This window comes from Dreissena polymorpha, chromosome 4, assembly GCF_020536995.1.
Source record: "Dreissena polymorpha isolate Duluth1 chromosome 4, UMN_Dpol_1.0, whole genome shotgun sequence".
Classification (NCBI taxonomy): domain Eukaryota; kingdom Metazoa; phylum Mollusca; class Bivalvia; order Myida; family Dreissenidae; genus Dreissena; species Dreissena polymorpha.
The window spans coordinates 139,041,104-139,064,909 of record NC_068358.1 but is presented as its reverse complement, the minus strand read 5'-3'; the positions used below and the strand labels follow the sequence as shown (position 1 = coordinate 139,064,909).

General features: G+C 32.0%; 3 protein-coding genes across 5 annotated transcripts in view; all 3 read right to left on the bottom strand.

Moving 5' to 3' along the window:
* Positions 1–7,036, bottom strand: part of LOC127876919 (stAR-related lipid transfer protein 5-like) — a 34,214-nt gene extending 27,178 nt beyond the window's left edge. Inside the window, exons 1-3 of the mRNA XM_052422430.1 lie at positions 6,857–7,036; positions 5,054–5,179; positions 3,515–3,567 (exon numbers count right to left, since the gene is read on the bottom strand). Of these exons, the coding sequence (XP_052278390.1) occupies positions 3,515–3,567; positions 5,054–5,146 (146 nt within the window). The 5' untranslated portion in view covers positions 5,147–5,179; positions 6,857–7,036. The remainder of the gene's footprint in view (positions 1–3,514; positions 3,568–5,053; positions 5,180–6,856) is intronic.
* The window catches only part of LOC127876904 (high affinity cAMP-specific and IBMX-insensitive 3',5'-cyclic phosphodiesterase 8B-like), a 406,208-nt gene that overhangs the window by 221,040 nt on the left and 161,362 nt on the right, over positions 1–23,806 (bottom strand). The window lies entirely within an intron of this gene.
* On the bottom strand, positions 7,627–14,742 carry LOC127876924 (uncharacterized). Of its 2 annotated transcripts, none has more exons than XM_052422436.1 (2): positions 14,215–14,742; positions 7,627–7,703 (listed from the first exon to the last, which is right to left on the bottom strand). In XM_052422436.1, exons 1-2 carry the CDS (start codon positions 14,573–14,575, stop codon positions 7,642–7,644), a joined length of 423 nt encoding a protein of 140 aa, XP_052278396.1. In that variant the 5' UTR covers positions 14,576–14,742; the 3' UTR covers positions 7,627–7,641. The 2 variants fall into 2 exon arrangements, with proteins under 2 accessions (XP_052278396.1, XP_052278395.1); XM_052422435.1 differs by lacking the exon at positions 7,627–7,703 and adding an exon at positions 11,522–11,598.

Sequence of the window (23,806 nt, the reverse complement as noted above, 5' to 3'; positions counted from 1 at the left end):
GACTCTGATTTTACTCCAAATGTCTGGAAAAGCATAGCCAAGGCACTAAAAGAAGATGTTTCAGGTATTTACCATTTGTATTCTTAAACAGACAGAACGATGATTTGTGCCTTATATCTACTTAAATTCACGCTTGTCCTTCATAATAATTATCTCAATTATAATTTTAAGTTTTATCCATATACAAAAATAAAAATACGTTCGACGTATGCGGATAAATGGAATATAGCGTCCGCATTATGATTTTGCGGATGCAGACTCGGATACGGATGCGGATAGATGGAATACTAGCCTTATGCTCTATTACACAAGTGTCATGAAGAGTAGGTGTCTGCAGTGTTCACAAGGCAAATGATGATTCATTACACGCAGCAGATGGCAATCACAAAAGCCCACTTAAGCATGTTGTGGTTAGGTAAGCTAACAATGTCAGGTTTGCCAAGTAAAAATGTGTCATAAATACCAAACAGATGAACAATAATACAAAAGAAGACATTTAAACAAGTTTTGTATATAATAATTAGTCCAAAAATTAATCAGACATTTGTTTGTCACCAAATCTCAAAATGCTAGTTTTAGACAAATATCCTCTGGTAGATTAAACTATCAAAGCACTGAAGGCACTGAAGTTGTTCGCTGTTGTCATCCTTGATTAGCTTGTGCGCATTGCACAGGCTAATCAGTGTGCACAGGCAAATCTTATTTGACATGCATTAAGCTCCGTTTTCCCTGAAAGCAGCCAATATGTACAGATTTCAATGATAAACACTAGACTGGCCAATGTCGTCTTACAAGCTGGTATATACACTCGCTGCAGAAGTAGAGTAGAGGCATTCGTCGTCTGCAGTGCAGACAGGCAAGGTAATCCTTCCTAGCATAGTGAGTTGCGGTTCTTACCGTACTTAAGGCTTCTAAGCACATACTGATTTGCAAAATATGCTCTGTAAATTTAGTCGGCTGCTAACAAAACCAACTTAAAACTAATGCATAGTAGCAAAGCTTTTATCTTATCAAAGAAACTGATTTTAACCCACTGCTAAAACCAGACAGCAACTATGTAAAACAGACATAAATACTAAAGCCCTCTTGGCAAAACATCTTATTAAAATAATGCATTTGAGCCATGCTATGTGAAAAGAGGGTTTAATGCATGTGTGTAAAGTGTTGTCCCAGATAAACCTATGCAGTTCACACAGGCTAATCAGGGATGACACAGCCTTTATGATATTTTTCGTTTTAAGAAGGTCTCTTCTTAGCAAAAATCCAGTTTAGGCGGAAAGAGTCAACACTTTACGCACATGCATTAAACCCCCTTTTCACAGAGCACGGCCCATTTATAGCTAAAAGTGATGCACACTACTTTGCTTTAATTGCTGTACTTTAATAATAGTGCATACATAAGGAACATCAAGTACAAATGAATAATATCATATTAAGCTTAACAAAGATGATCATTCAATGTAGGGGGTCTTATGGGGGAGGTAAACAAACCATGTAAAAGATTATTGCATCAATTCTTACAGACTTATTATCCCACGCCAGAGGCTGAGGGATATTGTTTTTGCGTTGTCCGTCCGTCCGTCTTTCCGTCCGTCCGGCACTTTTGTGTCCGGAGCCATATCTTGGAAGTGCTTTGGCGGATTTCTTTGAAACTTGGTATGAGTATATATATGGATAAGAGGATGATGCCTGCCAAATGGCATTGTAAACCATCTGTTAATAACGGAGTTATGGCCCTTTTATCTTGAAAAATGCTTTTTTTGTGTCCGGATGCATATCTTGGAAGTGCTTTGGGGGATTTCATTGAAACTTGGTATGAGTATATATATGGATAAGAGAATGATGCACGCCAAATGGCATTGTACGCCATCGGATAATAACAGAGTTATGGCCCTTTGTATCTTGAATAAATGCTTTTTTGAGTGTCAAATATAACACTTTTGTGTCCAGAAGCATATTGGCGGGGATATCAATTCAATGAATTTGCTTGTTAAACATTGATTAAGCTGGCATAAGGCATTGTATTCAAAAAAAGGTCAGTCATTTACAACAAATTCCTTCTTCAGACACTGTAAGCATGTTTAGATAACTATCTATAGTATAATAAGTCTGTAAGGATGAACCTGAATAAAATATTGACGTATCTGCATAAACAAAGTGATTTAAGAAGTCACTTTATTTCAGTTTTCGGTAAACCATACAACATAGAGGTTAGGTGAAAAATGTTGCATCCTGGTAGCTGTTGCAACGTTTTTTTTAAATAAAGAAAATTGAGTGCAATCTAATTTTGTACAAAAAACACAACCTAAGATATTTGGTATTCAAGGTGCAACATTAAAAGCATCCTTGTGTAATAAACGGTGTAAAGCAACCTATAATTTCATGTTTTGCCGCACCTAAGGAATGTCTTTTGCAATTTAAATACCACCACACCAGATGTACTATGATGGTTGAATAGTAGTCTTCAGTACATCACACTGAAGGGACCCTACTTAACCAAGCCTGTGGCTTTAGGACACTTTGCTGCTCTAACACTGGGACTATCTTGAGGTTTTAAGTGACAAAGTAGCAGTAATAGTTACGTAAATTAAACAAACCAGGCTTGTATTTAGACACAATAAATGAGTTATGTGATATGTAAATGGGATTGATTTATAAGGCCTATGGTGATTTATATGTACACTGATTCGCTAAGCAGATGTTTGATTTCAAGCACACAGCATTTGCATGCTGAAAAAGATTTGATAGCTATACTGTGAGGTAATCCCAGCTCCATATCTTACATAACAAAAATAAACTTGCAGCTCAAAGCATCAACAAAATAATACATGAACATGCTCTAACTGTCTCTGTGAGTGCATCACTAACTAAATTGAGATAAAACAGTTAAATGTCTTAAATTTTCAGTGTATCATAATGATGTAAAATATAGCTAACTAAAAATTCTCAACTAATATTTCCAACAGATATTTGCTGGAGATGTCATAAACCGGAAATCAGGCACCAGTGCTCCCAATATCTGACTTCCAAAGCTCTCCTACCTAAAAAGATAATTTCTTTATGTGTATCTCATACTTCTCAGCCCCCTTATTGCCCTTATAATGTCCATGTGTCACCCATTATTCTTGTTATGCCCTTCCACTTAGGGCATCTCAACCCCCCCCCATTTCTATTACCGTTTGTTGCAGCTCATAAATTAATATACATTCCTTTCTCTCCAAGTTTTTTCCTAATGCCTCCTCTTGTATGTCCAACTGTACAGACTCATGTTTTTTTTATGGCCCCTCTCTTTCAGACTAATTGCCCAAATATAATTAATGTCACCTTATTTTTACTTCTCCCCAGCTTTTTCTGCTTATGTCCCAACTCTGTTCTAATGTTTCAGCTCATTTCCTCTTTGTGTAATGATAGAAAAAATAGCAGATGCTTTGTGAAGTGAATTTGTGCACCTTATTTATGGTGAACAACAACCAAGATTAAATTTAACCAAATCAATAAAACATAAAATACTTACAGATAGCCATCAAATTCTTTTGAATGTCTGTAAAAAATAGAAGCACCATCTTTCTGAAAGAAATAATTTCAAAATCTATTATTTTTTGAATGACAACTTATGATGAAAATGTTTTATGTTGAACTTAAGTAAATGCAATAAGTGACTGATGTTCTAAATGATTAACTATATTCATGATAATCTATGGTTTGGGTGACAACAGTGAAAACCTTGATAAATATAATGCATAATAAAGATTTCAATAGCTGCTAAGGTCTTACCTAAGATTATTTAAAAACAGTATATGTAATGCCTTCAATTAAACTAGATGCTGCACAGGCAGTATGCCTTATAAGACCAAAACCACTCCACTTCAATTGCCAACAAAAAGGTTTCCTGAAGGATAGCATGACTATGTGATGAATGCACATTTAAATTCAAACTGATACTAACATTTCAGGGGTTTCCAAGCCATTTTGGGAAAAGAAGAATGGTCAAATTGGGATTTTTTTTTAGAAATTTGGCACCCTTATTGACCCCAAAAATACAGTTTGATTACTGTTTCCGAAGATCAACCAACATATAATGTATAGAATTGAATCGCATTAAAAAAGAATGATTCAATAGTGTATTTTATAGGGTCAGAAATAACCCTAGCCAACTTTAATGTGAAGTAAAGGTCCATTTAATATCTCCCTTTTCATAGAATATTCATTTACTTTTTGTGGGAATTTTGTCTTCTTTCCAGTGTGCGTTCATCCATGATGAACATCAAAAGATGTGAATAATAGTTTCATTTCCAATCAAATAAAAGAAGAGCTGCCATGCAATACTCTCATAATGACCACACTTGCATTCAGCCAAAGCACAAATAAGATGCAAGTTATAAATAAAATAATTGTGCACCCTAGTATATTCTGATATTTGTATTATATTCATTGAATTAACCTTTCATACAATCATTTCATATTAATCACACCCACTACAAATGCTTTATCGTTCTTCAATTTTCTTTTAATAGCTACCAGTATTTAATTTTCTAGTATTTAAAAAAAAATCTGCAACAAATGAACATTGGCTACCAAACAATTTAAGTGTCTAAATGGCATAACCTGGTTGACATTTGAGATTTGTTTTCTGGTTTGCTATTATTTGGAATGCATCAAATTTTTAAAATACTTTTTTTTTTCATTAATTTAAATATACAATAACATTCAATGGTTAAAAGTAAAATTAATTTAAATAACATTGATATATTTCATGCCTGTGTTCCTGAATGATGACAATATCATTCAAGTGTACAGGCACTTAATTGACTTTTAATTGAACATATTTTTTCAATTATTTTCTAATCATATTTCATTATCTGTAAATTTTAATAATCATGAAATTTATTTCTATTAAATAAATCAGGCAACATTTTGCTTGTAACAGTTTAGTTCATTTACTTACATAAGGACATACAAAGATAAGGGCCTAAAATATGAACTGCCAGTGTCACTGTGAGATAAATGATTTTGTTGTAATTTAAAACATTATGTCATCAACGAAAGTCCATACCGTTTTCTTTGACAACGTCCAGCCCTCTTGTTCTTTATAATAATCTTGTAAAATCTTTGCTACTTCCTCTCCCTTTTCCATGTAGTCTTCCATTTCAGTCGTCTTGAACGTTCAACGTTTCTAACACTGAGCAGACAGCTAATGTAAACACACATGTCTCCTGACCTTTTTAAGGGGTCATTCATATCCAATCAAAACAGGCTGGGTTCGGATAATCAAGAACAGTTTTTCAAGAATGTAGCAGACGAGTGTTTAGTCAAAGACCTATAGAATGTATTTTATAGGTCTTTGGTTTAGTGAATCTGGCACCAAGATCGTAATGTATGGAATGGTTGATTCAATAAATCATGCACCTGAATTAAATTGGTGATTCTATAACTTGCATATGAATATTGATACATAACAAATGTATTTTGTTTCATACGGATGCATTACAAACAATTTATATGTCAAGCTTCTTTATGCTATTCAAAGACCCATAAAATTCTATAGGTCTTTGTGCTATTCAGTCCCTTCATTCGCATGATTGTTTTACATGTAATTGAAATTTCAATTTATCATGTTTGATTGCTTACTGAAATATTGAAATGTTTATTCATGATACTTCGTCGCCATTCTGTGCTTGTCTGATTTCATTTGAATGTGAAGCTACTGCATGAAAGGGACAATTTACGATCGCGTTGATAGTTATATTAATTTACTGCGTTATAATTATATAAAGAACCATTAAGAAATGTGACGTTTTAGAGCAAATGATGTCAGTGCAATTTCCAGGATATAGACTATATACTTTCGGGAGACAATAATAATAATAATAATAATAATAATAATAATAATAATAATAATAATAATAATAATTACAATAATATGTAAATGTAGGTGATCTAAGGGCTTATGAGGATAATAAACGCACAAGAAGTCAAATTAGGAATCTGACAAAGAAAATGGTTAAACAAAGAGAGAAGAAAATAGCTGACGATTCTAAAAGTAATACGAAGGCATTTTGGAACTATGTTAACAGGAAAACTGAAACTAAAGTATCAGGTACAGACTTATATAAAGATGAAAATAAAATAGACATGACAACAAACGATAGTGAAAAGGCAGGGGTTTTAGCGGACTTTTTTACATCGGTTTTTACTTGAAATGAGGATATTAAACAACCAGATAGTAGTGCTCCTCAAGATTTGCCATGTTTGGATGTTTTAACAATTACTTCTCAAACTGTTGAGAAAAGGTTGAACAATTTAAATATTAATAAATCTCCTGGGCCGGATAAATTGAACCCAAGATTACTTCATGATTTACGTAGAGTTTTTGCTAAGCCATTGTAAATTACATGTATCTTTAATAATTCATGGACTAAATTTGAGTGGAAATGTGCAAATATAACTCGAGGGCTGAACGGAAAACTGTTGTATCTCCTTCTTTGTTTAATATGAGTTACAACAGTCTTCCGTTCACCCCTCGAACTGCTTTGTTTAAGAAGGGTGATCGCACAGATTCGGGAAATTATAGGCCTGTTAGTCTGACTTGTATTTTATGTAAAGTTACGAAGACTATTTTTAGGGAAGAAATGGTGTAACATAATAAAATAAAATTATGAAAGTGAATGGGTTATTAATAAAGCAATATGGCTTTATCTCGGGTCGTTCGACTGTTTTGCAACTTTTGACAGTTAAAGATAGGTGGACTGAAATTTTAGATAAAGGGGAGCTGTAGATGTGTCGTTTATTGTGATTTCATGAAGGCATTCGATAACGTTAGTCATGCAAAGTTATTTCACAAACTGAAAATGTATACCTCTCTGATTATACTCCTTTAATTGACGTTTCGGCATAATGCCTTTATCAAAACATTGGAAATTATATGTTAACTACATTTTTACGTCTTTTGACTGCACAATTTAAACAACAAAGAAAAATGTTTTTAAACGTCAAATGACGTTGTACATGATGACGTCATAAATGGCGTTATATAAAATGGCGCCAAAAAAATGTAAAAATTCGCCAAAAATGAAATGACGTTAAACACTTACATATTGTATCTTAATCCTATGTTAAATGTGTGCTTTATATATTTAATAAATTGATATTTTACAATAAAATAATCATCATCATATGTAATTATAATCTACCTTAACTTATTATCATAAATTAAATAGGGTAAACTTATTTAATGACTCTTATTATTTCAATCCATATCTATGTATAATATTCAAATGATATTTGATTAAATAATCATATATACTTGCTATTCTATATATCATATACACATTATGGACAAGATAAATTGCATAAAGTACTATTAGTTTTACATCCATTTATGTTGATGATTAATATCAAATGTTTTTCACATATATTTTTTACAAGATAGTTTCCCGTAGCAGGACATCAAGTTGATTTTTTGTATTTAGTCCATTTGGTGATTGCGTTTGAAACTTCTTTATAAATTCCAATTCTTTAATAAGTCTGTAATAATGGGAACTGTCTCTTATTTGTGTTAACACTGATACACCCATATCCTGCACTCTGTGGCCTGCACCATTGAAATGTTCTGAGATTGGTTTCTCTCTTCGTAGTCGCACGTCAGCCTCGTGTTCTTTGGCACGTTCCTTTAATGATCTGCTCGTCTCTCCGACGTATACCATCTTTTGGCATTTAATACAAAATATACCGTACACCAAGTTATAAATGTTACAGTTCTGTTTTATTGCTTCGTTTGGAATGTCACTTTTTGGGTTGTTATGAAAACCTCTTGTCAACATTTTACAGACTATACAATTAGTCTTACACGATTGTGGTATTAGTTGAAAACGTTTGTTTATTTCTTTGTTTGTTTTTCCATGAACTAAAATGTCACCGATATTCCTATCTCGTCTGTATGCAACTATTGGTACGTCTGGGAATATATTTTTCATTCTGTCTGATTTATATAGTTTGTCTGTATGTTTTCGAATTATTGAGTGGATATTTGGAAGGTTGTTTGAATAAGTTATAGCTAGTGGTACTCTCTTGTTGGCTGTTTTATTTGTTTCTTTCTTCTTAAGTAAGTCTTTCCTATTTAAATTATCAACTCGGGATAGCTCATGGTTTACAAATTTATTTGGATATCCTCTTTTTTGTAGATTCTGTTTTAGTTCTTTTTTACGATGTCTGTATTTGTTTTCGTCAGAACATATTCTTTTTAAACGTATTCCTAATCCATAGGGTATTGCTTTCTTCACATTTGTTGGATGGTCTGAGTCATATTGGACATATTGATGTTTATCGGTTGGCTTTGAGTATAAATCAGTTGTTATTTTATTATCTTCTAGTTGAATTTTTGTGTCTAAGAAATCTATCTGTGTTGTGTTCCATCTTAATTCTACTTTGATGTTTTCATGTATTTTGTTAGCATAGTCGAAAAATTTCATGAGTTCGTCAATTCCATGTGTCCATAGTCCAAACCCATCATCTATGAAACGTTTATAGAATATTGGTTGTTTATTGTATTCAGATAATTGTTCATCCCATTTTCTCATGTAACAACAGGCATAATTTCTCCCAAGTTTCGATCCAATAGCTACTCCCTCTTTTTGTCTGTATTCTTGTCCACAAAATTCGATCACATTATTTTCTAAAACAGTTTCAATCATTTCAATCACCGCTTCAGTGTTGATGGTCTTAGTACAGCGTTCATTTAAAGCTTGTTTGCACGCCTCTAGGCCCTCTTTCTTTGGAATCGATGGGTATAACTTGACAACATCAAAACAGTATAAGATAATTCCTTCTGGTAATGGTGTAGTTATTTCCCTCTCTATAGCGTTTAAAAATGCTGTGGTGTCTCTTATATAGCTTGGTGTTTCTATAACATAGGTTTCTAGCTCCTTTTCTGCTACCCTCTGCCATTCTTTCAGTACTTGTTCCAATGCCATTTACGATTGTTCTATACGGGTTGCCTTTTTTATGTATTTTTGGATTTCCTTTAAGTTTCCCTCTTGATGGATATTTTGGTATCAAGTATTGTTGTAATTTCTTTGAGATAATGCCGTTTTTAAATAGTTTATTTGCTAGTTGCTTCACCTTTGTGTTTGCATTGTCAAGTCCATTCCCATTAGTTTTTTCATATGATGTGCTGTCATTAAGTTCATTCCGGAGTTTTTCTACATATTCATTTGCGTCTGTTATCACTATTCCAGAACCTTTGTCTGCAGGCCTTATTATTATACTGGAATCATTTAGTAACGTGTGCAATGCTTGTTTTTCTTGTCTTGTGATATTTGACTGTCCATTTTCTTTTATGCCATTTAGAATATCATTTTAACTGCTTCTATATAAGCATCTAGCCACTTTTCTCTACCAGGTTCAGGAGTAAAACGGCTTTCTTTCTTTATCTCATATTCCTCCTTTCATTTTTCCTTTCTTGATTTTCATCACTATGGAAATACTCTGCGAGTCGCATCCGTCTCTCCCATTCTGCTAGGTCACTGTGTATCTTAGATAAATCTACGTGTTTTTTAGACGGTACAAAAGATATTCCTTTGGATAATAGACTTGTTTTCTGCTTCTGTAAACTTTCTTGAGACAGATTAGTAACAGTGTCAAGACTATTATTATTTGTTTCATTGTGTCTTTTTTTGCTGGTTTATTTTCACCCTTGTTTTTAGTTCTTTTATCGTTTGATTTAAGTTTTTGTGTATCACACTCTTGCGTTTTTCTATTTTTCTTATCTTGATAGTTCATTTTATGCCCTCTTTCTTCAAAATTGCAACAGGACTCCATTGTAAACCAATCTATTTGAACTTCCCTATTCATTCTCTCATATTCAGGAAGGTATTGATGTTTGTTTTGGTCCAATTTTATATGCAGTAAAGTAAAATGCTGCATTCTTAATCTTAGGAATATTTTTCGTTTTGTTTTTACTCCATTAAGTGGTTGGAAAAGTAGTTTACTTGTAATATTTTGGTCGTCAGCAAATATGCATATTTCACTTAAAAATAGGGTTGCTGCTGCATATATTTCGGCTTCAGTTGCCCACGATTCAACTCTTCCGTCACTAAATGAATGATTTTCTATATGCTTTGTGATACTTCTATCTACGTATTCTTTGTAAACATCTTTTAAGTCCTTCATATGGTTATTAATTTTTGTCTAACTATTTCGTGCTTGTTGTCATTGTTATATATTTCTTTTGCAATACATCCTGTAGAAACAGTTCCCATCCATTTGTATGGAACTTTCTTGAAAATTGTCTATAGTTACCAATGAAGATAAAAAATCTAACTTACAGTTCAACAGCTTGTAGAATTTTTCATTCTTTTCTGTGTAAGTTCAGCTAGCTTCCGTTTTGAAAACAGTTTATGGTCGTCATTGTTTAAATCTTCCACACATACATCGCTTCTTAGTTTGTTAATTTTCTCTTCACAAGCTACCAATGTGAGTTCCATGAGTTTCACCGACGCATCTTGTTTGATTTTTTCACACTTGTTTAGTATTTCATCGCTACAGTCTATCTGAATATTCCAGTTGATCTTGAATCCTTCTGGTACAATCCCATGTCTTACACACTTTGATATAAAATCTTTATGTGACACATAACGTAAGTATTTTTCCATCTCTTGGCTATTGCAGTCCAACACATCTTCCATTTTGTTTTTCGGAGTTAAAAAACATATAAGCTCAGTTGAATTATCCGAAGGGATATTAAAAAATTATAACTCTCTGATTATACTCCTTTAATTGACGTTTCGGCATAATGCCTTTATCAAAACATTGGAAATTATATGTTAACTACATTTTTACGTCTTTTGACTGCACAATTTAAACAACAAAGAAAAAATGTTTTTAAACGTCAAATGACGTTGTACATGATGACGTCATAAATGGCGTTATATAAATGGCGCCAAAAAAATGTAAAAATTCGCCAAAAATGAAATGACGTTAAACACTTACATATTGTATCTTAATCCTATGTTAAATGTGTGCTTTATATATTTAATAAATTGATATTTTACAATAAAATAATCATCATCATATGTAATTATAATCTACCTTAACTTATTATCATAAATTAAATAGGGTAAACTTATTTAATGACTCTTATTATTTCAATCCATATCTATGTATAATATTCAAATGATATTTGATTAAATAATCATATATACTTGCTATTCTATATATCATATACACATTATGGACAAGATAAATTGCATAAAGTACTATTAGTTTTACATCCATTTATGTTGATGATTAATATCAAATGTTTTTCACATATATTTTTTACAAGATAGTTTCCCGTAGCAGGACATCAAGTTGATTTTTTGTATTTAGTCCATTTGGTGATTGCGTTTGAAACTTCTTTATAAATTCCAATTCTTTAATAAGTCTGTAATAATGGGAACTGTCTCTTATTTGTGTTAACACTGATACACCCATATCCTGCACTCTGTGGCCTGCACCATTGAAATGTTCTGAGATTGGTTTCTCTCTTCGTAGTCGCACGTCAGCCTCGTGTTCTTTGGCACGTTCCTTTAATGATCTGCTCGTCTCTCCGACGTATACCATCTTTTGGCATTTAATACAAAATATACCGTACACCAAGTTATAAATGTTACAGTTCTGTTTTATTGCTTCGTTTGGAATGTCACTTTTTGGGTTGTTATGAAAACCTCTTGTCAACATTTTACAGACTATACAATTAGTCTTACACGATTGTGGTATTAGTTGAAAACGTTTGTTTATTTCTTTGTTTGTTTTTCCATGAACTAAAATGTCACCGATATTCCTATCTCGTCTGTATGCAACTATTGGTACGTCTGGGAATATATTTTCATTCTGTCTGATTTATATAGTTTGTCTGTATGTTTTCGAATTATTGAGTGGATATTTGGAAGGTTGTTTGAATAAGTTATAGCTAGTGGTACTCTCTTGTTGGCTGTTTTATTTGTTTCTTTCTTCTTAAGTAAGTCTTTCCTATTTAAATTATCAACTCGGGATAGCTCATGGTTTACAAATTTATTTGGATATCCTCTTTTTTGTAGATTCTGTTTTAGTTCTTTTTTACGATGTCTGTATTTGTTTTCGTCAGAACATATTCTTTTTAAACGTATTCCTAATCCATAGGGTATTGCTTTCTTCACATTTGTTGGATGGTCTGAGTCATATTGGACATATTGATGTTTATCGGTTGGCTTTGAGTATAAATCAGTTGTTATTTTATTATCTTCTAGTTGAATTTTTGTGTCTAAGAAATCTATCTGTGTTGTGTTCCATCTTAATTCTACTTTGATGTTTTCATGTATTTTGTTAGCATAGTCGAAAAATTTCATGAGTTCGTCAATTCCATGTGTCCATAGTCCAAACCCATCATCTATGAAACGTTTATAGAATATTGGTTGTTTATTGTATTCAGATAATTGTTCATCCCATTTTCTCATGTAACAACAGGCATAATTTCTCCCAAGTTTCGATCCAATAGCTACTCCCTCTTTTGTCTGTATTCTTGTCCACAAAATTCGATCACATTATTTTCTAAAACAGTTTCAATCATTTCAATCACCGCTTCAGTGTTGATGGTCTTAGTACAGCGTTCATTTAAAGCTTGTTTGCACGCCTCTATGCCCTCTTTCTTTGGAATCGATGGGTATAACTTGACAACATCAAAACAGTATAAGATAATTCCTTCTGGTAATGGTGTAGTTATTTCCCTCTCTATAGCGTTTAAAAATGCTGTGGTGTCTCTTATATAGCTTGGTGTTTCTATAACATAGGTTTCTAGCTCCTTTTCTGCTACCTCTGCCATTCTTTCAGTACTTGTTCCAATGCCATTTACGATTGTTCTATACGGGTTGCCTTTTTTATGTATTTTTGGATTTCCTTTAAGTTTCCCTCTTGATGGATATTTTGGTATCAAGTATTGTTGTAATTTCTTTGAGATAATGCCGTTTTTAAATAGTTTATTTGCTAGTTGCTTCACCTTTGTGTTTGCATTGTCAAGTCCATTCCCATTAGTTTTTTCATATGATGTGCTGTCATTAAGTTCATTCCGGAGTTTTTCTACATATTCATTTGCGTCTGTTATCACTATTCCAGAACCTTTGTCTGCAGGCCTTATTATTATACTGGAATCATTTAGTAACGTGTGCAATGCTTGTTTTTCTTGTCTTGTGATATTTGACTGTCCATTTTCTTTTATGCCATTTAGAATATCATTTTTAACTGCTTCTATATAAGCATCTAGCCACTTTTCTCTACCAGGTTCAGGAGTAAAACGGCTTTCTTTCTTTATCTCATATTCCTCCTTTTCATTTTTCCTTTCTTGATTTTCATCACTATGGAAATACTCTGCGAGTCGCATCCGTCTCTCCCATTCTGCTAGGTCACTGTGTATCTTAGATAAATCTACGTGTTTTTTAGACGGTACAAAGATATTCCTTTGGATAATAGACTTGTTTCTGCTTCTGTAAACTTTCTTGAAGACAGATTAGTAACAGTGTCAAGACTATTATTATTTGTTTCAATTGTGTCTTTTTTGCTGGTTTATTTTCACCCTTGTTTTTAGTTCTTTTATCGTTTGATTTAAGTTTTTGTGTATCACACTCTTGCGTTTTTCTATTTTTCTTATCTTGATAGTTCATTTTATGCCCTCTTTCTTCAAAATTGCAACAGGACTCCATTGTAAACCAATCTATTTGAACTTCCCTATTCATTCTCTCATATTCAGGAAGGTATTGATGTTTGTTTTGGTCCAATTTTATATGCAGTAAAGTAAAATGCTGCATTCTTAATCTTAGGAATATTTTTCGTTTTGTTTTTACTCCATTAAGTGGTTGGAAAAGTAGTTTACTTGTAATATTTTGGTCGTCAGCAAATATGCATATTTCACTTAAAAATAGGGTTGCTGCTGCATATATTTCGGCTTCAGTTGCCCACGATTCAACTCTTCCGTCACTAAATGAATGATTTTCTATATGCTTTGTGATACTTCTATCTACGTATTCTTTGTAAACATCTTTTAAGTCCTTCATATGGTTATTAATTTTTGTCTAACTATTTCGTGCTTGTTGTCATTGTTATATATTTCTTTTGCAATACATCTGTAGAAACAGTTCCCATCCATTTGTATGGAACTTTCTTGAAAATTGTCTATTGTTACCAATGAAGATAAAAAATCTAACTTACAGTTCAACAGCTTGTAGAATTTTTCATTCTTTTTCTGTGTAAGTTCAGCTAGCTTCCGTTTTGAAAACAGTTTATGGTCGTCATTGTTTAAATCTTCCACACATACATCGCTTCTTAGTTTGTTAATTTTCTCTTCACAAGCTACCAATGTGAGTTCCATGAGTTTCACCGACGCATCTTGTTTGATTTTTTCACACTTGTTTAGTATTTCATCGCTACAGTCTATCTGAATATTCCAGTTGATCTTGAATCCTTCTGGTACAATCCCATGTCTTACACACTTTGATATAAAATCTTTATGTGACACATAACGTAAGTATTTTTCCATCTCTTGGCTATTGCAGTCCAACACATCTTCCATTTTGTTTTTCGGAGTTAAAAAACATATAAGCTCAGTTGAATTATCCGAAGGGATATTAAAAAATTATAACTCTCTGATTATACTCCTTTAATTGACGTTTCGGCATAATGCCTTTATCAAAACATTGGAAATTATATGTTAACTACATTTTTACGTCTTTTGACTGCACAATTAAACAACAAAGAAAAATGTTTTTAAACGTCAAATGACGTTGTACATGATGACGTCATAAATGGCGTTATATAAAATGGCGCCAAAAAAATGTAAAAATTCGCCAAAAATGAAATGACGTTAAACACTTACATATTGTATCTTAATCCTATGTTAAATGTGTGCTTTATATATTTAATAAATTGATATTTTACAATAAAATAATCATCATCATATGTAATTATAATCTACCTTAACTTATTATCATAAATTAAATAGGGTAAACTTATTTAATGACTCTTATTATTTCAATCCATATCTATGTATAATATTCAAATGATATTTGATTAAATAATCATATATACTTGCTATTCTATATATCATATACACATTATGGACAAGATAAATTGCATAAAGTACTATTAGTTTTACATCCATTTATGTTGATGATTAATATCAAATGTTTTTCACATATATTTTTTACAAGATAGTTTCCCGTAGCAGGACATCAAGTTGATTTTTGTATTTAGTCCATTTGGTGATTGCGTTTGAAACTTCTTTATAAATTCCAATTCTTTAATAAGTCTGTAATAATGGGAACTGTCTCTTATTTGTGTTAACACTGATACACCCATATCCATATACACGCAATCACCAAATGGACTAAATACAAAAAATCAACTTGATGTCCTGCTACGGGAAACTATCTTGTAAAAAATATATGTGAAAAACATTTGATATTAATCATCAACATAATGGATGTAAAACTAATAGTACTTTATGCAATTTATCTTGTCCATAATGTGTATGATATATAGAATAGCAAGTATATATGATTATTTAATCAAATATCATTTGAATATTATACATAGATATGGATTGAAATAATAAGAGTCATTAAATAAGTTTACCCTATTTAATTTATGATAATAAGTTAAGGTAGATTATAATTACATATGATGATGATTATTTTATTGTAAAATATCAATTTATTAAATATATAAAGCACACATTTAACATAGGATTAAGATACAATATGTAAGTGTTTAACGTCATTTCATTTTTGGCGAATTTTTACATTTTTTTGGCGCCATTTTATATAACGCCATTTATGACGTCATCATGTACAACGTCATTTGACGTTTAAAAACATTTTTCTTTGTTGTTTAAATTGTGCAGTCAAAAGACGTAAAAATGTAGTTAACATATAATTTCCAATGTTTTGATAAAGGCATTATGCCGAAACGTCAATTAAAGGAGTATAATCAGAGAGTTATAATTTTTTAATATCCCTTCGGATAATTCAACTGAGCTTATATGTTTTTTAACTCCGAAAAACAAAATGGAAGATGTGTTGGACTGCAATAGCCAAGAGATGGAAAAATACTTACGTTATGTGTCCACATAAAGATTTTATATCAAAGTGTGTAAGACATGGGATTGTACCAGAAGGATTCAAGATCAACTGGAATATTCAGATAGACTGTAGCGATGAAATACTAAACAAGTGTGAAAAAATCAAACAAGATGCGTCGGTGAAACTCATGGAACTCACATTGGTAGCTTGTGAAGAGAAAATTAACAAACTAAGAAGCGATGTATGTGTGGAAGATTTAAACAATGACGACCATAAACTGTTTTCAAAACGGAAGCTAGCTGAACTTACACAGAAAAAGAATGAAAAATTCTACAAGCTGTTGAACTGTAAGTTAGATTTTTATCTTCATTGGTAACAATAGACAATTTTCAAGAAAGTTCCATACAAATGGATGGGAACTGTTTCTACAGATGTATTGCAAAAGAAATATATAACAATGACAACAAGCACGAAATAGTTAGACAAAAAATTAATAACCATATGAAGGACTTAAAAGATGTTTACAAAGAATACGTAGATAGAAGTATCACAAAGCATATAGAAAATCATTCATTTAGTGACGGAAGAGTTGAATCGTGGGCAACTGAAGCCGAAATATATGCAGCAGCAACCCTATTTTTAAGTGAAATATGCATATTTGCTGACGACCAAAATATTACAAGTAAACTACTTTTCCAACCACTTAATGGAGTAAAAACAAGACGAAAAATATTCCTAAGATTAAGAATGCAGCATTTTACTTTACTGCATATAAAATTGGACCAAAACAAACATCAATACCTTCCTGAATATGAGAGAATGAATAGGGAAGTTCAAATAGATTGGTTTACAATGGAGTCCTGTTGCAATTTTGAAGAAAGAGGGCATAAAATGAACTATCAAGATAAGAAAAATAGAAAAACGCAAGAGTGTGATACACAAAAACTTAAATCAAACGATAAAAGAACTAAAAACAAGGGTGAAAATAAACCAGCAAAAAAAGACACAATTGAAACAAATAATAATAGTCTTGACACTGTTACTAATCTGTCTTCAAGAAAGTTTACAGAAGCAGAAACAAGTCTATTATCCAAAGGAATATCTTTTGTACCGTCTAAAAAACACGTAGATTTATCTAAGATACACAGTGACCTAGCAGAATGGGAGAGACGGATGCGACTCGCAGAGTATTTCCATAGTGATGAAAATCAAGAAAGGAAAAAATGAAAAGGAGGAATATGAGATAAAGAAAGAAAGCCGTTTTACTCCTGAACCTGGTAGAGAAAAGTGGCTAGATGCTTATATAGAAGCAGTTAAAAATGATATTCTAAATGGCATAAAAGAAAATGGACAGTCAAATATCACAAGACAAGAAAAACAAGCATTGCACACGTTACTAAATGATTCCAGTATAATAATAAGGCCTGCAGACAAAGGTTCTGGAATAGTGATAACAGACGCAAATGAATATGTAGAAAAACTCCGGAATGAACTTAATGACAGCACATCATATGAAAAAACTAATGGGAATGGACTTGACAATGCAAACACAAAGGTGAAGCAACTAGCAAATAAACTATTTAAAAACGGCATTATCTCAAAGAAATTACACAATACTTGATACCAAAATATCCATCAAGAGGGAAACTTAAAGGAAATCCAAAAATACATAAAAAAGGCAACCCGTATAGAACAATCGTAAATGGCATTGGAACAAGTACTGAAAGAATGGCAGAGGTAGCAGAAAAGGAGCTAGAAACCTATGTTATAGAAACACCAAGCTATATAAGAGACACCACAGCATTTTTAAACGCTATAGAGAGGGAAATAACTACACCATTACCAGAAGGAATTATCTTATACTGTTTTGATGTTGTCAAGTTATACCCATCGATTCCAAAGAAAGAGGGCCTAGAGGCGTGCAAACAAGCTTTAAATGAACGCTGTACTAAGACCATCAACACTGAAGCGGTGATTGAAATGATTGAAACTGTTTTAGAAAATAATGTGATCGAATTTTGTGGACAAGAATACAGACAAAAAGAGGGAGTAGCTATTGGATCGAAACTTGGGAGAAATTATGCCTGTTGTTACATGAGAAAATGGGATGAACAATTATCTGAATACAATAAACAACCAATATTCTATAAACGTTTCATAGATGATGGGTTTGGACTATGGACACATGGAATTGACGAACTCATGAAATTTTTCGACTATGCTAACAAAATACATGAAAACATCAAAGTAGAATTAAGATGGAACACAACACAGATAGATTTCTTAGACACAAAAATTCAACTAGAAGATAATAAAATAACAACTGATTTATACTCAAAGCCAACCGATAAACATCAATATGTCCAATATGACTCAGACCATCCAACAAATGTGAAGAAAGCAATACCCTATGGATTAGGAATACGTTTAAAAGAATATGTTCTGACGAAAACAAATACAGACATCGTAAAAAGAACTAAACAGAATCTACAAAAAAGAGGATATCCAAATAAATTTGTAAACCATGAGCTATCCCGAGTTGATAATTTAAATAGGAAAGACTTACTTAAGAAGAAAGAAACAAATAAAACAGCCAACAAGAGAGTACCACTAGCTATAACTATTCAAACAACCTTCCAATATCCACTCAATAATTCGAAAACATACAGACAAACTATATAAATCAGACAGAATGAAAAATATATTCCCAGACGTACCAATAGTTGCATACAGACGAGATAGGAATATCGGTGACATTTTAGTTCATGGAAAAACAAACAAAGAAAATAACAAACGTTTTCAACTAATACCACAATCGTGTAAGACTAATTGTATAGTCTGTAAATGTTGACAAGAGGTTTTCATAACAACCCAAAAAGTGACATTCCAAACGAAGCAATAAAACAGAACTGTAACATTTATAACTTGGTGTACGGTATATTTTGTATTAAATGCCAAAGATGGTATACGTCGGAGAGACGAGCAGATCATTAAAGGAACGTGCCAAAGAACACGAGGCTGACGTGCGACTACGAAGAGAGAAACCAATCTCAGAACATTTCAATGGTGCAGGCCACAGAGTGCAGGATATGGGTGTATCAGTGTTAACACAAATAAGAGACAGTTCCCATTATTACAGACTTATTAAAGAATTGGAATTTATAAGAAGTTTCAAACGCAATCACCAAATGGACTAAATACAAAAATCAACTTGATGTCCTGCTACGGGAAACTATCTTGTAAAAAATATATGTGAAAAACATTTGATATTAATCATCAACATAAATGGATGTAAACTAATAGTACTTTATGCAATTTATCTTGTCCATAATGTGTATATGATATATAGAATAGCAGTATATATGATTATTTAATCAAATATCATTTGAATATTATACATAGATATGGATTGAAATAATAAGAGTCATTAAATAAGTTTACCCTATTTAATTTATGATAATAAGTTAAGGTAGATTATAATTACATATGATGATGATTATTTTATTGTAAAATATCAATTTATTAAATATATAAAGCACACATTTAACATAGGATTAAGATACAATATGTAAGTGTTTAACGTCATTTCATTTTTGGCGAATTTTTACATTTTTTTGGCGCCATTTTATATAACGCCATTTATGACGTCATCATGTACAACGTCATTTGACGTTTAAAAACATTTTTCTTTGTTGTTTAAATTGTGCAGTCAAAAGACGTAAAAAATGTAGTTAACATATAATTTCCAATGTTTTGATAAAGGCATTATGCCGAAACGTCAATTAAAGGAGTATAATCAGAGAGTTATAATTTTTTAATATCCCTTCGGATAATTCAACTGAGCTTATATGTTTTTTAACTCCGAAAAACAAAATGGAAGATGTGTTGGACTGCAATAGCCAAGAGATGGAAAAATACTTACGTTATGTGTCACATAAAGATTTTATATCAAAGTGTGTAAGACATGGGATTGTACCAGAAGGATTCAAGATCAACTGGAATATTCAGATAGACTGTAGCGATGAAATACTAAACAAGTGTGAAAAAATCAAACAAGATGCGTCGGTGGAAACTCATGGAACTCACATTGGTAGCTTGTGAAGAGAAAATTAACAACTAAGAAGCGATGTATGTGTGGAAGATTTAAACAATTGACGACCCATAAACTGTTTTCAAAACGGAAGCTAGCTGAACTTACACAGAAAAAGAATGAAAAATTCTACAAGCTGTTGAACTGTAAGTTAGATTTTTTATCTTCATTGGTAACAATAGACAATTTTCAAGAAAGTTCCATACAAATGGATGGGAACTGTTTCTACAGATGTATTGCAAAAGAAATATATAACAATGACAACAAGCACGAAATAGTTAGACAAAAAATTAATAACCATATGAAGGACTTAAAAGATGTTTACAAAGAATACGTAGATAGAAGTATCACAAAGCATATAGAAAATCATTCATTTAGTGACGGAAGAGTTGAATCGTGGGGCAACTGAAGCCGAAATATATGCAGCAGCAACCCTATTTTTAAGTGAAATATGCATATTTGCTGACGACCAAAATATTACAAGTAACTACTTTTCCAACCACTTAATGGAGTAAAAACAAAACGAAAAATATTCCTAAGATTAAGAATGCAGCATTTTACTTTACTGCATATAAAATTGGACCAAAACAACATCAATACCTTCCTGAATATGAGAGAATGAATAGGGAAGTTCAAATAGATTGGTTTACAATGGAGTCCTGTTGCAATTTTGAAGAAAGAGGGCATAAAATGAACTATCAAGATAAGAAAAATAGAAAAACGCAAGAGTGTGATACACAAAAACTTAAATCAAACGATTAAAAGAACTAAAAACAAGGGTGAAAATTAAACCAGCAAAAAAGACACAATTGAAACAAATATAATAGTCTTGACACTGTTACTAATCTGTCTTCAAGAAAGTTTACAGAAGCAGAAACAAGTCTATTATCCAAAGGAATATCTTTGTACCGTCTAAAAAACACGTAGATTTATCTAAGATACACAGTGACCTAGCAGAATGGGAGAGACGGATGCGACTCGCAGAGTATTTCCATAGTGATGAAAATCAAGAAAGGAAAAATGAAAAGGAGGAATATGAGATAAAGAAAGAAAGCCGTTTTACTCCTGAACCTGGTAGAGAAAAGTGGCTAGATGCTTATATAGAAGCAGTTAAAAATGATATTCTAAATGGCATAAAAGAAAATGGACAGTCAAATATCACAAGACAAGAAAAACAAGCATTGCACACGTTACTAAATGATTCCAGTATAATAATAAGGCCTGCAGACAAAGGTTCTGGAATAGTGATAACAGACGCAAATGAATATGTAGAAAAACTCCGAAATGAACTTAATGACAGCACATCATATGAAAAAACTAATGGGAATGGACTTGACAATGCAAACACAAAGGTGAAGCAACTAGCAAATAAAACTATTTAAAAACGGCATTATCTCAAAGAAATTACAACAATACTTGATACCAAAATATCCATCAAGAGGGAAACTTAAAGGAAATCCAAAAATACATAAAAAAGGCAAACCCGTATAGAACAATCGTAAATGGCATTGGAACAAGTACTGAAAGAATGGCAGAGGTAGCAGAAAAGGAGCTAGAAACCTATGTTATAGAAACACCAAGCTATATAAGAGACACCACAGCATTTTTAAACGCTATAGAGAGGGAAATAACTACACCATTACCAGAAGGAATTATCTTATACTGTTTTGATGTTGTCAAGTTATACCCATCGATTCCAAAGAAAGAGGGCCTAGAGGCGTGCAAACAAGCTTTAAATGAACGCTGTACTAAGACCATCAACACTGAAGCGGTGATTGAAATGATTGAAACTGTTTTAGAAAATAATGTGATCGAATTTTGTGGACAAGAATACAGACAAAAAGAGGGAGTAGCTATTGGATCGAAACTTGGGAGAAATTATGCCTGTTGTTACATGAGAAAATGGGATGAACAATTATCTGAATACAATAAACAACCAATATTCTATAAACGTTTCATAGATGATGGGTTTGGACTATGGACACATGGAATTGACGAACTCATGAAATTTTTCGACTATGCTAACAAAATACATGAAAACATCAAAGTAGAATTAAGATGGAACACAGCACAGATAGATTTCTTAGACACAAAAATTCAACTAGAAGATAATAAAATAACAACTGATTTATACTCAAAGCCAAACGATAAACATCAATATGTCCAATATGACTCAGACCATCCAACAAATGTGAAGAAAGCAATACCCTATGGATTAGGAATACGTTAAAAAGAATATGTTCTGACGAAAACAAATACAGACATCGTAAAAAAGAACTAAACAGAATCTACAAAAAAGAGGATATCCAAATAAATTTGTAAACCATGAGCTATCCCGAGTTGATAATTTAAATAGGAAAGACTTACTTAAGAAGAAAGAAACAAATAAAACAGCCAACAAGAGAGTACCACTAGCTATAACTTATTCAAACAACCTTCCAAATATCCACTCAATAATTCGAAAACATACAGACAAACTATATAAATCAGACAGAATGAAAAATATATTCCCAGACGTACCAATAGTTGCATACAGACGAGATAGGAATATCGGTGACATTTTAGTTCATGGAAAAACAAACAAAGAAATAAACAAACGTTTTCAACTAATACCACAATCGTGTAAGACTAATGTATAGTCTGTAAAATGTTGACAAGAGGTTTTCATAACAACCCAAAAAGTGACATTCCAAACGAAGCAATAAAACAGAACTGTAACATTTATAACTTGGTGTACGGTATATTTTGTATTAAATGCCAAAAGATGGTATACGTCGGAGAGACGAGCAGATCATTAAAGGAACGTGCCAAAGAACACGAGGCTGACGTGCGACTACGAAGAGAGAAACCAATCTCAGAACATTTCAATGGTGCAGGCCACAGAGTGCAGGATATGGGTGTATCAGTGTTAACACAAATAAGAGACAGTTCCCATTATTACAGACTTATTAAAGAATTGGAATTTATAAAGAAGTTTCAACGCAATCACCAAATGGACTAAATACAAAAAATCAACTTGATGTCCTGCTACGGGAAACTATCTTGTAAAAAATATATGTGAAAAACATTTGATATTAATCATCAACATAAATGGATGTAAAACTAATAGTACTTTATGCAAATTTATCTTGTCCATAATGTGTATATGATATATAGAATAGCAAGTATATATGATTATTTAATCAAATATCATTTGAATATTATACATAGATATGGATTGAAATAATAAGAGTCATTAAATAAGTTTACCCTATTTAATTTATGATAATAAGTTAAGGTAGATTATAATTACATATGATGATGATTATTTTATTGTAAAATATCAATTTATTAAATATATAAAGCACACATTTAACATAGGATTAAGATACAATATGTAAGTGTTTAACGTCATTTCATTTTTGGCGAATTTTTACATTTTTTGGCGCCATTTTATATAACGCCATTTATGACGTCATCATGTACAACGTCATTGACGTTTAAAAACATTTTTTTGTTATTTAAATTGTGCAGTCAAAGACGTAAAAATGTAGTTAACATATATTTCCAATGTTTGATAAGGCATTATGCCGAAACGTCATTAAAGGAGTATAATCAGAGAGTTATAATTTTGTAATCCTTCGGATAATTCAAA